Here is a 16764-nt window from a genome sequence, read left to right on the forward strand (position 1 = left end):
GATCTAACATAGAAATATAACTGTTATAATTGCAAATGACATATCTCGATATGAAACAAAAATAGAAAAAGATTAAAAAATAAAATAGAAACAAATCTTAAATACAATACCATAAATATTATTGAATTGTTCTTTAATCAAAATCAGTATTTCGTCTTGATAATGACTATTAAAACAAAATGTTGATTTTAATTAAAAGAACAGCACTAATAAAGATGGTCTCTAAAGCTCCCCAAAAAGTAAAGCTCATTGCGTTAACAAATAAGAGGGCATTTTACATTCATTAATATTTGTTTGCGCCAAAAAATTTTATCTTCAAAGTTAAATAGTTTATACCTAAATGCAAGTGCAAGTTTTCTCACTATTCAAGCCACCAAACTACATACCCAATGTGATATTCATTCGTCCTTGCAACGACTGATGATAGATTAATGCTCGTTGCGTTAACAAATAAGAGGGCATTTTACATTCACTAATATTTGTTTGCGCCAGAAATTTCTATAGGTTTATATCGTTTGGAATTAATTTACGTAATGAATCATGTGACCAACCATATAGCAGTTGTATTTCATACAATCATACAGATACCCAACAAAAAGCTCCCCTCGGTTCTTGTCAAAATAAATGATGGAGGGAAGGGAAATCTCCAAATGGAGACAATAATGACGTAGACCCAAGAGAGCCTTAAAAAATATAAGCATAAGATCAATCTGGAGGAACTGAATGCAATTTTAAACTGCTAAGTTTCAAGGGAAAAAGGGAAGTAGGAAGCTAAACTCTGTTTCTAGTGCTTCTTGTTTTGTCTCTGAACTATGATGGAGGAAATAAAACATCTGCTGCTACAAAAAATTGTTATCCGTCACTTGAATAGACTGGGAGTGAAGACTTACTTTGCTTGTTTTTTTTTTTCTTTTTGTGGTTGCTGTCTTTATTTCCCTTTAAACATTTCAACTAGTGATAAACCCTTTTTTTTCTTCATTAAGACTGACTCATTTGTTGTTTATGCATCCACGTCTATGTTGTTGTTAGCTACCACTTGATGACTCTCGGATACTGTAGATTGTGATCGCATGCAGGTGCTGTGTTCATCCGTTTTCATATGCCTAGCTTGGTGTAGAGAACTTTTATTGGCACTGGTGATTTTCTTCCTATCACTTATCAACCATTTTCTGTAATCATTTTTCATTTTGGGCAAAGAATCCTCTGTAGACAGATCAACCTTCTTGCTTAACTTAACTAGCTTCTGGTGCTCCTCTTTATTTTCCTTGTATTCAAATTTCTCATACAATTCTTGGTTCCCTGAGCTCATTTTCTTCTTTCATCTATTCTCAACCAATTTCCGTTTCTTGTTTTTTCCTTGCTGGTATTGATAAAAGTTGTCCTTCACCATTCATTGCCGCCACTTCATGGTTTACTACATCAGGAAGTTGCGATTGAGCAGTTTCTTTGGTGCCCTCAGTCTTAAGGTGACATTGTCCAGCTTCAGAATCCTCCCCATCCCCAACAGTTCCACTACTCATAGTTTCAAGAACAATTTTGCCCAAAACAAATGCAGAAAGGTGTCCCTTCCCAAGCATGTCATAATTTATTTTTGAATTTTTTCTTTTTTCAGTCTTGTAAAATTCAACATCACTGGCCAGCATTTTGAAAATCGCATAAGCAAGTTTCCCTGCTTTCTTGGGTACAAATACCTGAAATCCACAAAGATTCATTTGGATTGGAGCCTTGTGAATTACAACAGAATAAAGTCTTCAAATGGACATAATGATCGATTTAAAGAGAGGTAAAAGATGGCTCGATCAAACCTATGGAGACAACTTTATAATCAGGTTCTATACCAGTTTGGTAATAGGGCAGAAAATGATAATATCCCAGTAGAAATACAAAATTATCAACTACCATGTTCCAATTTCCAATAAGCTACATGATGTCCATTGACTGATGGCTGCTTACATTCAAATCTTGATTTCTTCATCAAAAGAAAAATGCATAGTGCTTTTTCTTTTCCCAAGCTACATTATTCATTAACAAGTCACTTAAGGAAATGCAAATAGAGTATAAATGTCATACACCATGAAACAAAGCTTTATTGGATAAAGTTTTCCCATTTTCTTACTTTACAATATCATTTGGAGATGAAACAGTGAAAAGATAAGGTACCAAATGAGTTTTCAATATGCAGGGGAAAATTTTTCTTCAAAGCTGAAATCCAGAGATCATCAGAAACACTACTGTATGAAACCAATTTCATTCCAAAGTTTCCATTCTTGGAGATATTATCAGAATTTTGTTTAGCCCATTCCTATCCCAGGGAAAGGGAACACTAACTCTATCCTTTTATGCCCAAAATAAAAATTCAATAATAAAAAAAAGAACACATGATTTTGATGCATGAGATGACAATTTGAGCAAAGAATGACCTAAAGGATTGACACATCTCAGCCTCTGATTAAAAATTATGATAGAATTACAATGCATATGGTACTTCATGCACTTCACCAGATTATCTGCGATTAAAAACAAGGCAACTGCCTAAAAATAAAACCTTTGAACTGAGGTCAGTATAAGTAGTGTGCTTTGGAGCACATAAGCTATCATATTTATGAATTATGTTCAGTCAATTATACCTCTCCATGTAATATTCATTTATTTAGTGACGTATGTAGTCATGTTTTATGATTAGCCACATAGGAATTGAATTTTCTATTATTGTTTCTTTACATGATATCAGAGCCACTTCAATTTCAGAGCCCAAAATAATTAACAGTGAACAAGGTATAACTAGAAACAAGGAAGTATCATAAACCCTAACTATGAAATGGTTGAATAAGACAATCAATTAGAACAGAACCTGATCCTGTTGCAACTTACCAAAATAGATTGACTTACCATGGCAGATTGTGGAAAAGATGGGTATCTAGACATGGATTGAAGAAGACTATTGTTCTCAATCTAGACATGATTTGTATATACTGGACATCCTTATTTCCGGTGCAAAATTAACAAACATTTTTGCATGTTCTTTGGCAAATTTAATACCCTTTTCCCACTCCCCATGATATAGAACAGAAGCAAATGCCCACACCACTAGAGCATCTTGAGGATTATTTACTAATGCCAGGTGAAATGCTTCCAGTCCTGTAACATATACAAATATACAATGGTATCACAAACACCTTTCACTTAGAGATTATAAATTCACAAACAACATCCATCCAAGCCAAGTTAAATCCAGCTACAAGAAAATAAGTTTCAATAAACCACTTATTCTCCCTCTCCACCTCCACCCACAAAAATCTGATTTAAAAAAGTCCGTCGTTATGCTGACTCCTTTCTTGGCTTACCTTGTTGGTTGTTTCTATTTGCCAGAGTTGATGGCACTTCTTAAAAGTACTTCTTGAAATGGGTCTGGTCAGGTGCCAAGTCAGCTCACGGATGACTAAAAATTGCATTAATTGTCTGTTACAGACAATTTCAAGAAACCTAAAACTGTCTAAAATATATGGTGTTAAACACCCAAAACTCAGTTACACAGCAAGAGCATCTGATGTTAGAAAATTAGATTAAATACTAATTCCTCAATTCTCTAAAGACTAGCGAGGAGAAAAAACATCATACAAGCTGCAAGCAAAGTTTCAGAATTTAGCTCTGCTTCTTTATACGTTCCATCTCCATCAGATATTTGTTCCCACTCAGACCTACATCCTAAAATTGTCCCTACAACCCTAGTTGAAGGAAAATTAATCCTAAAATCTTAGGATTAATTAGATTTCTTTTCTTTTTTCTTTTTATTTGCAGTTGGAAAGGGGATTCTTGTAACAAACAGAACTGACAATCACTCACCATAGAGTGCAATCACAAGGTCGATCGCATGCAACCAAATTATCAAGATGGAAGAATAATTTCTGCAAAAGTAACATAACAAAATAATAAGTGAAAGCAAAGAAGTTTGATACCAAATGTAAACTTGTAACTTGTTATGATATGGACCAAGGCCACACTTGTTTGAGTAGGTGGAAATGAGGAAGAAAAAAATTAAGTATTTGAGCACAATAAAAACCTCATATGTTGCCATTTTTTATATACTACTTTAATCTAAGACCTTATTGTGCCCATACATACCCAATTTTTTGCCCATTCACATAAGCATACCTAAGAATATGTGAGAATCTCTTCATAGTCATACTACATTTCTTAAGGTTAGATTAACATCATGTAACCTACTATCCAATTTATCTTTAGTTTTACAAAGAAAATTCTTCTCCAACGATCAGGAAAGTAGTAAGAATAATTAGAATATTCTTCTATGTCCTTAGGGTTCAAAGTTTTCAAGTGGCATTTCAGTTAGTTGTGTGCAAATAATTACAGGATTACTCAATCAAGTTCACTGATCAATTTTGAATGACAACAAATCTTTCATTGTTAATACCAATATTTGTCTATAAACATCAAAGCATACAAATGCTGATCCAGTTTACAGTGAGCCATCAACTTACTGTAACATATTCATTCAGCTTGTAATAACTTTAGCATTTGTATTCATACAATAAAAATAACATCATCAAAAGCTTGTTGAACAATTCTTTTGCAAATCTACTTACCATCAACATATTGGAAGCCAGAGCACATCTTCTTTGATCGCTTGTTCATCAAGATATGCTGCCTATAACCAATTAATGAGTACCAATTGTATTTGGCTGATAGGCATATTATTAAAAGACTAAAATCAGAAACTCAAATCCACTTACATGCACGGGAAGTAAAAATTCAAGCAATTTGAGTTTCCAAAGTAGACGCAGAGATGGTTCAGAAGCTCCATAAGACAGCATGTAGTTCAATTCAATCATAATTTTATTCTGAAATATATAAAGAACAGCAGCAAGATGAGTGATGAGACTAAAACTGCAATAAATTTGACATCCAAAAATAAAACCTCATGAGTATGTTGTGTAATGGACTGATTTACTTTTCCGATTGTCAATGACAAGAATACAAATGAAGTACAATAAAAAGGGAAGCATTGCTACACAACTCAAGGACAACAGATACGATAAGAAATACCATTAAAACTAAAAAATAGAAAATTTCTTATGCCAAAATCAGGCCGGTACACCAACATCATAAAATTCCAATTGAGGTACCTTGTCCAAGCTCTTAACAAGTGAAGAATATTTCCACATTGCAGCCTCAGTCTCCCTTGATAAATGATAAACCAAGCCGAGCTGCAATTTGGAAGCCACACAAAATTCTCCCTACATACAGATTTTACATGTGACTTCATTTTCATAGTGCATGCTAATCAATGTGGTTCAGAAAGCCTAATTTCAAAGATACGCTGAGAGTATGATGCTACCTACCAGGATCCTCTTTAAAGGACATCTGAGCAGGGATAACAGTTTCTAGCTGAATCCATATTAGCAACATAATTACATATTAGCATACTTACAAGTTACATTCATGCTTAGGGCTATAAAAATTCATTAACAAGTCATATAAAGAGTTACCTTTAATGACCTCAAATCAGCCATTCCATCAGTATAATGGTAGATTTTATTGGCAAAGGGGTCATAAAATAAACTGCTTCCATAATCAGAATTGGATTAATAAAGCAGAGCTACAAATTAAATATCAAGGGTAAAAACATTTACTTGCTACTGCAACTTCCTACCTTTGCAACATAATCCAAAACCCCATTTTAAAGAGAAAGTAAACGTTTAAAACAGAAACTACACACACACACACACACACAAAAAATACATTGCCTACAAGCTATAAAAAAAAATTAAAAAAACCTCAAACAATACCTATTAATTGTGAAGTCCCTGCGCAAGGAGTTTTTGCAGCGAAATAAGTCCTTTTTATTACTGCATTTGGGCAACAGAGAGTGTAAAAATTGTTCCTTCCTATTGGAAGTTCGTGCCACTGTCTCAAAACTGGTTACCTGATACGATATAAAATAAATAGGTTGATTATTGAAATAACATTAATCAAAGAAGAATCTCCAAAATGAAGTGCACATTGAATCATACATGCAATTTGTAGATTAAAAAAAACGCAATGGTAATCTTGTTTAACTACTCAATAGACAAACCTCAACTACAGAGCCTTTTATATGAACCAAGCATATTGGAAAACAACGTCCAACAACTTCGGCGCGGCTGAACCACAAAACCGCTTTCTCACCTGTTAGAAATCATTGGAGAGAAAAAAGTGTCTTAAAACTCAATACAAAAAGTATATAGTGCTTCTAATATAGTTGATAAATTGAATCATGGTCATAAAACCTCCATCAGCTTTGCTGTCGTGATAACATCAAAATCTTTTGGAGTTTTATTCAATAGTAGATCTCTCACACACCCACCTACTAAGTAGGACCAAATCCTGCAATTCATAAAAGATGAAAGAATGTAGATATTAAAGAAAATAGGGGTATAACAAAACAGAGAAAAGTTTAAAGAAAATAGGGGTATAACAAAACAGAGAAAAGTTTAAGGTAAATGAAATTTTGTACCAGAATATTTGTGTGTGTGTGTGTGTGTGTGTGTGTGTGTGTGTGATATCTTAGAATGCCTTTAGAATATATTATGGGATCAATTAGTTATCTAATTGAGGAAGCAATCTTAAGAGTTGTTTCCTATTTATTATGAGTCATGCTTTGTTCTCTTAAATAGGGTTAGTCTTCTTATTGCACTGATGGTTTGAGCTTTTACTAGCAGTACTATTATAGTAACTAATTACTAGCATAAATGAGACCATTAGGTCAGTATTTTCACTATTTTGTATATTGTTATTACATACCATGTCAATATAACTTGCTCATATTGATTATTTCATTTCTCTCTCGTCCTTTTTCTCTTCCAGTGCACTACATTTCAACAGAATTATCCTTTAACCTCGTTGACTAGCAATTCAACTGGCTCAAAGCTGAAACAATGGTTCATGACTCCAGGGTGTCTACATCGTTAGGAGTAACTACTGAGGGTACTCAGTTTCTAAGATTAAATATGTACCAAAAAAAAGTGCTAAAATCAGACTTTCAAAATCAAGGACAAAGAAAATAAACAGGCAAGAAAGGCAATGCTCATCTTGTATCATTATTCAGGAATAAGAGGAGGAGGAGGAAAACATTTTAAAGGCCTGTATACAATCTCACCTTTTCTCCGAAGAAGTTTCAGGACAAACTGAGATGGGTATGAAATCATAGAACTAGTTATACCAAGTTCCTTTGCATCCAAAGTCTTCCATTTTGAGACATCAATGCGGCCTGAATAACAGCTCAAAGTTGTAACCATTTCTCAAATGCACATGACCAAAGCCTTACTATAGGTTTCACATATGGGTCTGTTAAGATAAACTTCTCCATAAGCACTTATAGGAGAGGAAAAATTAAACAAGCTCCACCAGAAGCTAAAAGTAGCTTATGCATAGGCTAATTTGTAAAAACTCTCATAATAATGGGCAGGTTTAGATAAATTTTTCCATAAGCACTTATAGGAGAAGAAAAAATGAAATAAGTTTTTTCGTAAGCTAAAATTAGCTTGTGTATCAGTTACACTCAGAATCAGTTACAAACGTGTTTATGTGCATTCTGCCTGACAACATCAGTGGCTCGATAAGAAAAACAAATTCAGACAACATGAAAACGCAGGCAGAAGCAGAGTAAAACTCTTCCATCAGTGGTGAAGAGCTAAGCAAAATAAAAAATGCAGAAGCAGTAATTTTACCCCGGCAAATAGAGTAATCCAAGTCATTTTCTGTTGATGATTGATCTTGCTTTGGTCGTTTGGGCGCAGGGGAGTGGAAGCTCTGCATAAAAAAATTCACGGAAGAAAGAGTGGGTTTAGAAGAGATGTGAGAGGTCACAGTGTGTTTGAGAAATTGTATCAATCAAAGTAAAAGGGTGGTGTGGTGTTGGTGCACCTGAGAGTGAGAGTTGACGAGAATCTTCAAGCGAGCAAGCATGCCGCCTCGTTTGTTGTGGTTCATTCTGAGTGGAACCGCCATTGAAGAGCATGAAATGAAACAACCTCAACCTCTTCACCCCTTACTGAATCCTACCTTCCTTCCTTCATCTAATTGAGTTATAACTTATATATATATATATATATATATATATATATATATATATATATATATATATATATATATATATATAATCATAATTAAATTTTGTTATAAACAAATACTTTTAAATATATAATTTATATTTTATATTGTGATGTTATGATATTTTTAGTTGTCAATAATTTATTTTAAAATAAATATGAAAAACTAGTTTAAAAATAAATATGAAAACAATAGATTAAAAAATTACAGGAGCTTAACAAAAATTAAACTCACTCTCGTTGAAGAAAATCCATAAAAACCCTCTTGTTATAATTTTCTGGTCTTGGGTGCCAAACTACCAGTTCCTTCATGCATAATTTTGGACTCTGTCTTGTTGTTTTAATGCTTCTTTCATATCCTTGCAATTAAAAAAACATAACTATTTTTGCATCCAAATGTTGTCAAATTTTCCTACTCATGTCTATTACATTGTTAAACCCAAATAACTAAGACAAATCATGCAAATTTCAATTAAAGCCTCAAGAGTATGAATCACATGATTTTTCTATTGTTGGGTTGTTTTCTCATAATTTTTTCATGAACTAATTCAACAATCATGCAAAAAGACTTTATAAATCGGACATGTAGATTTATTAGTGCTCATTTAAACAATTTGTTTTGGATTCTTAAATGCGCTCAAAGTGACTCAGCCACCTTGAATTAATTTAGGTGATATTTGATTTAAGTATTTATTTTTTATTTTCATTTTACGAAAATCATTTTTATTTTCCAAATTCAAAAATTTATAAAACATATATAAAGAAGAAGAGAGTACTTTAAAATGTTAAGGTATGATGTTATTTTTATTTATAAATGGAAATAATTGAGTGTTGTCATACTTATGTTATGACTATTAGATGAAAAATTTAAATACATGCTTAATTATATTTTTAAGACTTTAGATTATGATTTTTTTAGTCTCAGTAAAAATTTATATTTTATATTCTCTTAAATTTGAAAAATGTACTTTTAGTCGTCTTGCCATAACTTGAAAGACTAAAAAAAAATATTTTTGTTGGAGTAAAAATACTAAAAATGACTAAAAAGCACAAAAATTTAGTTGATGGCTAAAAGTAACATATATCCTGTATACAAAAAATTTACCTAATCATTTAATCACATAATCAATCATATATGATAAATTTATTGATTTTTAAAATAATTATTTTGAAGTATTATCTTGAAGTGATTTAGACGGTAAGATGTGATTGATTGAATAATGATGTAAATTTATTGTACACATAAGTGTATAAACATTAAACTCAAAAATATAATAGAGCCTAAAATAAATACAAATAATAGTCATCGGAGAATAAGTAAGAATTGAGAGCCGCTACAACTACATTTCTTAACCCACTTAAGTAAGAAAATAAAAAAAATCTAAATATAAATATTTCAATCATAATAATATTATATTACGGAATTGTGTTGTAACACAGTTCCTTTTTAAACGTTACAGTGGTAGTTAAATAAATTAAGAGAAAAAATTATATATGGATAGTGTAAAAAATTTGAGATAACATAGAGGGTAAACTCATAAATAAATAAGAGCGCAAAGAGACGGTTGCCATCTTTGGTCACGCTCAGGTTGAGCACTTGCATCCAACTTTCTTGAAAAAGACCAACATCAATTCTTTTTTGGGCCTAGGTGGGTTTAAGAAGCGTGGCTCCTTCTCTCTTTCTCTCAGTTCTCTCATTTCTTGCCTTCTCTATTTATTTTAATTTTTAATTGTCCGATTTCACAGCCATAGCATAAGCCTAGCAACACAGTATTTTTTTTTTATTTTCTTAATTAATTTTCCGTCCGGATTCCTGTGTGTCATCTCTCAATTTTCCAGTTTTCAATTTCTCCCAAATTCTTTCAATTCTTCCTCAATCTTTCTAGGGTTAGGGTTTCAATTCCTTTCTCCCTCAATTTCAATTATCAAGGAGTGGTGAACATCAATCTCCTCCCCCGCCGTGCTTTGGACGGACAACATGGGAGGTGATGACGCTGCCGCTGAGAGTGCCACCACAGAGCGGAACGCCGCAAACGAAGTCAACATCAACATCCGCTGTTCCAATGGTTCCAAGTTTTCCGTTCAGATTGGCCTCGATTCCACCGTCAGATCCTTCAAGGAGGCGGTTGCTCACAATTGTGATATATCCTCTGATCAACAGCGCCTGATTTACAAGGGTCGGATCCTCAAGGATGATCAACCCCTCCAAAGCTACGGTATCCACCCATCTTATTTCTCTTTTGTATTGACTTTGATTTGATTTGTTCGCATCGATTTAACGATTTTGGCTCATGTTTAATATATAAATTAATTGAAAAATTATATATGATGTGTTTTTCCTATTGGTCTGCTGATTTTTTTTTTAATTTGTTATGGTTTTATAACTTTCATACTCTTCGGTCTCTTGTAATTTGTTTATTTTTCTTGGAGATTTTTGCGAGCGTGGAATTAAGTAATGAACCTCTTCTTTGCATTTGTATGGCTTAAAGATAACAATAATGTAGGATTAATTTGCTGAGGAATTTGTGGTATTTTCGACGAGTACTGCTTGTGTTAGGTGTTATAGGAAGATTAAATGTTGTGTGGCTTGTATTCCTCTTGGGTGAGAAGTGAGAACATAACATGAGAATTGGGAAATCGTTTCACTAGAAAACTGGTGTTTTGGAGTAGTTCTTTAATGAACGAATATGACTAACTTTTCAATTTGTATTTGTAGGTTTGGAGGCTGATCACACTGTCCATTTGGTTCGTGGTTTTTCTCCTTCTAACACCACTGGTGGGACTAATAGTGGTGGTGGCGGTGGTGGAAATACCACAACTGCCAACACGAGAGGTGCTGGTGCTAATGAGGGTGGGGGTTTAGGAGGGCCAGGATTTGGAGCTTCACCGTTTCCTGGACTTGGTGGTAACAACGGGATGGGGGGCGGTGGCCTCAATGGCTTATTTGGAGCGGGCTTTCCGGATCTTGAACAAATGCAGCAACCATTTTTGTCAAATCCCAATTTAATGAGAGATATAATGAACACACCTGCTATGCAGAATTTAATAAATAATCCAGACATAGTGCGGAATCTTATAATGAATAACCCGCAGATGCAAGAGCTAATGGATAGGAACCCTGAGCTGGCACACATACTTAATGATCCCAGCACTCTTCGTCAGACACTCGAAGCTACAAGGAACCCTGAGATCATGCGCGAAATGATGAGGAATACAGACAGAGCAATGAGCAACATTGAATCTTCTCCTGAGGGATTTAACATGCTGAGACGCATGTATGAAAATGTTCAAGAACCATTTTTGAATGCCACTACAATGGCTGGTAACACTGGAAATGATGCTGCAGCAGTCAGGAACCAATCCACTAATCCCTCAACTACTAATTCTGAAGCAACTTCCCCTGTACCCAATACGAACCCACTTCCTAATCCGTGGTCCTCAACTGGAAGTAAGTTTTCCTACCATAATTTTCTCCTCAAATACAGTGACTGAATGGCTCTTTTTCATCAGATGTTTTAAATTGTTTTTACTTCTGATTTTTTGGTCTATTCTCAAGCTGGTAGCTACATTGTCGACTGGCTTGCGATTAATACTGGGTTGATTGATGTTGAATATTGCAGCTGGAGGAGGAGGCCAAACTAACACCAGAAGGTCAACTACTACTGGTGGGGACGCCCGACAGCCGGCACCCACTGGCCTAGGAGGGCTTGGACTGCCAGATCTTGAAGGCATGATGGGTGGGATGCCAGATACTGCTATGTTGACCCAGTTAATGCAAAACCCAGCCATTTCACAAATGATGCAAAGTATCCTTTCCAATCCACAGACCATGAATCAGGTATTTACCTACTGTCTACCTATGATTTCATGTTTTGAACTGATGTCTCTAACATTTTTATTCACTTTTAGATTCTTGGGGTCAATAATGAGCAGCGTGGCATGCCTGATTTAAATTCTCTAAGGGAGGTGATGCAAAACCCAGAGTTTCTACGCCTGTTTTCCTCACCTGAGACACTGCAGGTAGACAGATTCAGAGTTCTGGATCTCTTAATATTCTCAATCATAGGGTTGCATACTCATCTTTGTGTGCATTAATAAGTACGTGGTCCAAATGTCCAATATTAAATCTTTTAGTCATGTTTATATACAGTGTATGAAGAATGGCAATAGTGAATGTTTCCACTTTTCTTTTTTGTTTTTTCTGTGATAAATTCTAATAACAAGCATCAGGTCTAACTGGAATGAGTGTTGCATAGATAAAGTGGTTGGATAATGGCCTCCTAGCTAAAGTTTTGGGGAAAAACTTTGACATTCCATGATCAAAGTGTTTTTTTATTTGTTGTGCATTGACAAATTAGTTTCTCTAAGATGTGATCTAATGAGGACGATGCTGTATTATTTTATTCTCTAAAATGGTAATGTGATCTAATTTGACACTTGTTTTTAAGTAATTTTCTCACAACTATGTGGTCCTATTTGCAATGGCAGCAACTCTTGTCTTTCCAGCAAACACTTCTGTCTCAGCTTGGTCAGCAACAATCAGCACAGTAAGAAATGGAACAATCTTTGCATTTCTATTTTCACATGCTTTTTCTTTTTTACTCCCCAAAAAGAAACAATAACATCGTTTTATTATGGCTAACTGGATTTGTACTATAATGTAGTTATTTGTTTGTTCCTAGTACTTCTGTTGCAACTAGGATTAGGCCTAGACATAATCTGACTTCCCTATATTTAGTTGGATGAACTTTTCTGTCAGACAGAGTTACACACACAATCTAGGTAATGTTATTTATAATTTTTCTGAATTAAACCAAATTATCAAAAAAGGTTTTAACAGATACCAGACAGCAAAAGAAGAACACAGGATAAGGTCCCCTCACAGAGAGTAACATTAGGGATAGTTTTTTGTGTTAAGGGGGGATAGTTTATATAATACAAGTTAGGCTGGTTGGGTACCTAGCAGATAGCCAGATCTTTGGCTTCCTAATTCAAGTTGGTTAGCATGTATTAGGTCACCGCAGTTATGCACCTTGCAAATGCTAGGATGTATATACAACAGTACTGCTTGTACTATTTTTAATGTTCTATATATATATATATATATATGCTTTTGCTGATAAAAAAAATAATACACAGGTTTCTCAATCACACCCAAAATACAATACTCAATGCAGAAACTGACACACCATATGCATAAGAGAGAGACATGCATAACTGTAGAAAAGTTACCAAACACAGCTGCCCTATAAATTACTAAACGCACTGATAACTGCCATACTGTTCACACAAGTGTCCTAACATTCAGGTGACAACCAGTCATTGTTGTTGCCTATTACAGTTATGGTACCAAAAGCAACAACAATGACTATGATGTGTTAGGAATCAGGAATTGGTAGGAAAGAAAGGGCCATGCAGGGCTTTGTGTTAGGAATCTGGAATTGGTTAATGAGTTTTCAGGGAAGTTGAGAAAAATAGTGAAACAATGGAAAATACTTTGATAATGTTTATTGAATTACAAAGAATCTAAGGAGAGAATTCTCCTTCCAAGTATTTCCTCTTTATAGAGTTTTCCTTTTCTTACAACAGACCTAATACTCAGTTCTCATATCATGAAACAGAATGAATCATCTTCTACTCTCCTATCTAAGCTTACCACCCCACTAATTATTCAACTATTCATCCCCTATCTTAACCAATTGCTTTATTTCCTTTAGATGCAACTATTCATACTAAGCCATCATTCATTTTTGCACTATAAATAATCTGCATACAACACAGCCAATGGGGGTTTGGCCCATCTGGTTGACCTTTTGTTCATAACAATTGCAAGACTTGGGTTTGAGTCTGGGGTTCCTCCATATGAAATTGGAATCCCACTGAAAATCATTGCTGAGGTTGCTGATTTGAATTGCAGAGAGCCTTCCTTCACCCTAAACTTTCTTCACTAATAACAAAAACAAAATCTGTGTACAACACAAGCCCCCTGAATGGGAATTTTTCCTGGTGGCAAAATAAGTAGTTATTGCTTGAATTTTACTTTGTTGTTTAATGTTTGTTGCTAGCTTAATCTTCTGTTTATCTGGATGCTTTTGCAGGGAACCAGGTCAAACAGGTGGAGGCACTGGTATGCAAGAGAACTCTGCTTTCTTTTTTTTCGTTTCTGTTTAGTACTAGAAACCATACTCAGTTAGTCTTGTTTGGAATATTTTTTGTGTCTATGGTTTTGCATTGGCAATTCAAATTGCTTTACTATCATGTAAGATCATCTGCTGGTACTTGATTTAATTTGAATTATAATTTTTGAATCTGTTGAACATTATAATGTGATTAGATTTCCCCTTGTACTTGTTCTTTGCATTTGTTTGGTGAAATCTGGATCAGCAGGGACTTTGTTTTTTCTCAGACTAAAAATGAAAATTTGTCTATTTTGTGGTGCGCTCTGAGATCTTTGTTCTGACTTTATATGTGGATCATGATTCATAAATCAGAGTGATATGGGTGTTTAAAAAATGTGACCTATGAGTAAAGGCTTTGCCTTAAATCCTTATAAACAAATTTAAAGCCCTTCTAGCTAAATCCATACAACTGATTTATACATGTGCAACCTCTTGGAGGGGCCCATGCATCTTTAGAGTAACAATGAACGGTCAAATATGAGGTTCTAAGGTGGCTGCTGCATGATGCAATTGCCATTTGATTGCATGCAGAACTTGTGCTCATTTTTGGTAATTGCTATTGAATGGTTTTATTGGTAGGACCATTGAACAACATGGGGCTGGAGATGTTATCAAGCATGTTTGGTGGACTTGGAGCTGGTAGCCTGGCTGTTCCTAACAGATCAAATGGTTAGCATAGTTTTGTAATTATCTAAATAGATTTTATACTACGATGTTGTCTTCTGTCCAAATAGTTTTTATACTGCCCTCCCTGACTGGCGTGACTTCATTGTTTTAATCAGAGCCACCGGAGCAATTGTATGCCACCCAACTTTCTCAGCTTCAAGAGATGGGGTTCTTTGACACGCAAGAGAACATAAGGGCTCTTATTGCTACATCAGGGAACGTACATGCAGCAGTTGAGCGGCTTTTGGGGAACCCCGGACAGTAGCAGGTAATGTTGGTTGATTTCCTTTCATGAAGGTCCTTCTGTGGATATTCTGAGTTTGGTCCCTTCAAACTCTGTTGTTTTCAAGCGCCTTTGGGTGTTTAAATAAAATCGGAAATCCGTCCAAATTATAATGGTCAGAACTCTGAACTTACATGGTGGCATGGTTATCAAACTCTCGAGTTAACTCGCTAACTTTTACGAGTTTACAAATTCACTTGTCCTCTGCGAGTCGACTCTTGAGTAAACTCGTAGACTCTAGGCAAATTCTATAAACTCTGAATAAACTCGGTAAACTCTCGAGTTTACCACCAAGTCAATGAATTAGCAAGTTAAAAAAATTAGACCAAAATGTAAGTCATTTTTTATTGTTTTCTTTTTGTATAGTATTCAACATACTTTCATTTAGTGTATTATTCTCAAATACAAAATTCTCACCTTTAATAATATCAAACCTTTATTCTCTAATAACAACAAACTCTCGATGAGAATGATCTACCACTACTATAACCTCTCCAAGTTATTATCTAATAGTGATGTATTATTACTAGGCTTGGTTAAATAAATATTTTGAACTTTATAATTTACTATTTTGCTTTATTATATTGTTGAAATGTTTAATTAATATATTATTTATAGATATTATCTTTATACGAAATAGACTCTTACGAGTTTACGAGTTGAGTCACGAGTCGAGTCTATGGAACTCTCATGAGTCTACATAAACTCTCAAGTTTGATAACTTTGCATGGTGGTGTAGGTTATACGTTGGACCAACTCTCTGATCAACCATTCTATCCTTGAGTTCTGATAGCATAGTTATTTTCTTAATGTACATATATCAAAACTAGCGTCAGACACGTGGCAGCACTTAAATTTCAACTTAATTTATTTCAATACTGTTAATGTACTAATATTCTTTTGGTTCTTATGTGTATCAATACTTTAATAACTTATAACTACTGATTTGGCAGGTGGTAGGGACACAAGACTAGCAATTAAATCCCAAACACTAGAATCTGGTGTGAGATATTTGTCCATTTAGCTTTGATTTTCGTCATGGAGTTATGTTCAAACAAATCTATTGATTTTTTTTTTCATTTTACATGATATCCAGAGTTTAGTATTATATCCAATGCTCAAATATGCAATGATTAATTATACCTTCAGCTACAAGAAAGTACAAAGCCTTTTGTACCATATACATGTAATTCTAACTTGCCTGTTTGCAAGGATTGGGTTCATAGATACATTCAAAAGAAGGGGTTATATTGGAACATGAATTTAGATATATAATTATGAACTTTTTGTTTGTCACTGTAGTTGTTAATCTTGTTGTAAATTCCGTAACAATATTAATGACTCGTGGCAAACAAATCTTTATAAATAAACTTTGGGTTAAACATATAATTTAGTCCAGCAGATTCTTAATAATTTGTTTACCCAATTAGCGGATTCCCAAACAATCATAATATTTTGCATGAGCAACTCTTTTCAAAAGGTGTCTCCATATATGCCCTTGGAGTTTTATAATTTATAGTTGTAATTTCTT

General features: G+C 34.3%; 1 protein-coding gene and 1 pseudogene across 2 annotated transcripts; one reads left to right on the forward strand and one right to left on the reverse strand.

Moving 5' to 3' along the window:
- Positions 1-495: 495 nt before the first annotated feature.
- LOC114376823 lies at positions 496-8004 on the reverse strand (annotated as a pseudogene). The gene is made up of 13 exons (XR_003659017.1): positions 7921-8004; positions 7554-7806; positions 7154-7181; positions 6362-6381; positions 6092-6183; positions 5805-5941; positions 5505-5577; positions 5358-5403; positions 5142-5252; positions 4749-4856; positions 4602-4663; positions 3844-3905; positions 496-3138 (listed from the first exon to the last, which is right to left on the reverse strand). The product of XR_003659017.1 is annotated as a poly(A) polymerase I-like (transcript).
- Positions 8005-9660: 1656 nt separating this feature from the next.
- On the forward strand, positions 9661-16603 carry LOC114374892 (ubiquitin domain-containing protein DSK2a-like). The gene is made up of 10 exons (XM_028332613.1): positions 9661-9754; positions 9992-10321; positions 10822-11553; positions 11726-11943; positions 12015-12125; positions 12594-12652; positions 14204-14232; positions 14864-14953; positions 15067-15218; positions 16187-16603. Exons 2-9 carry the CDS (start codon positions 10084-10086, stop codon positions 15213-15215), a joined length of 1626 nt encoding a protein of 541 aa, XP_028188414.1. The 5' UTR covers positions 9661-9754; positions 9992-10083; the 3' UTR covers positions 15216-15218; positions 16187-16603.
- Positions 16604-16764: the final 161 nt, after the last annotated feature.

The sequence above is a fragment of the Glycine soja genome, chromosome 11, assembly GCF_004193775.1.
Source record: "Glycine soja cultivar W05 chromosome 11, ASM419377v2, whole genome shotgun sequence".
Classification (NCBI taxonomy): domain Eukaryota; kingdom Viridiplantae; phylum Streptophyta; class Magnoliopsida; order Fabales; family Fabaceae; genus Glycine; species Glycine soja.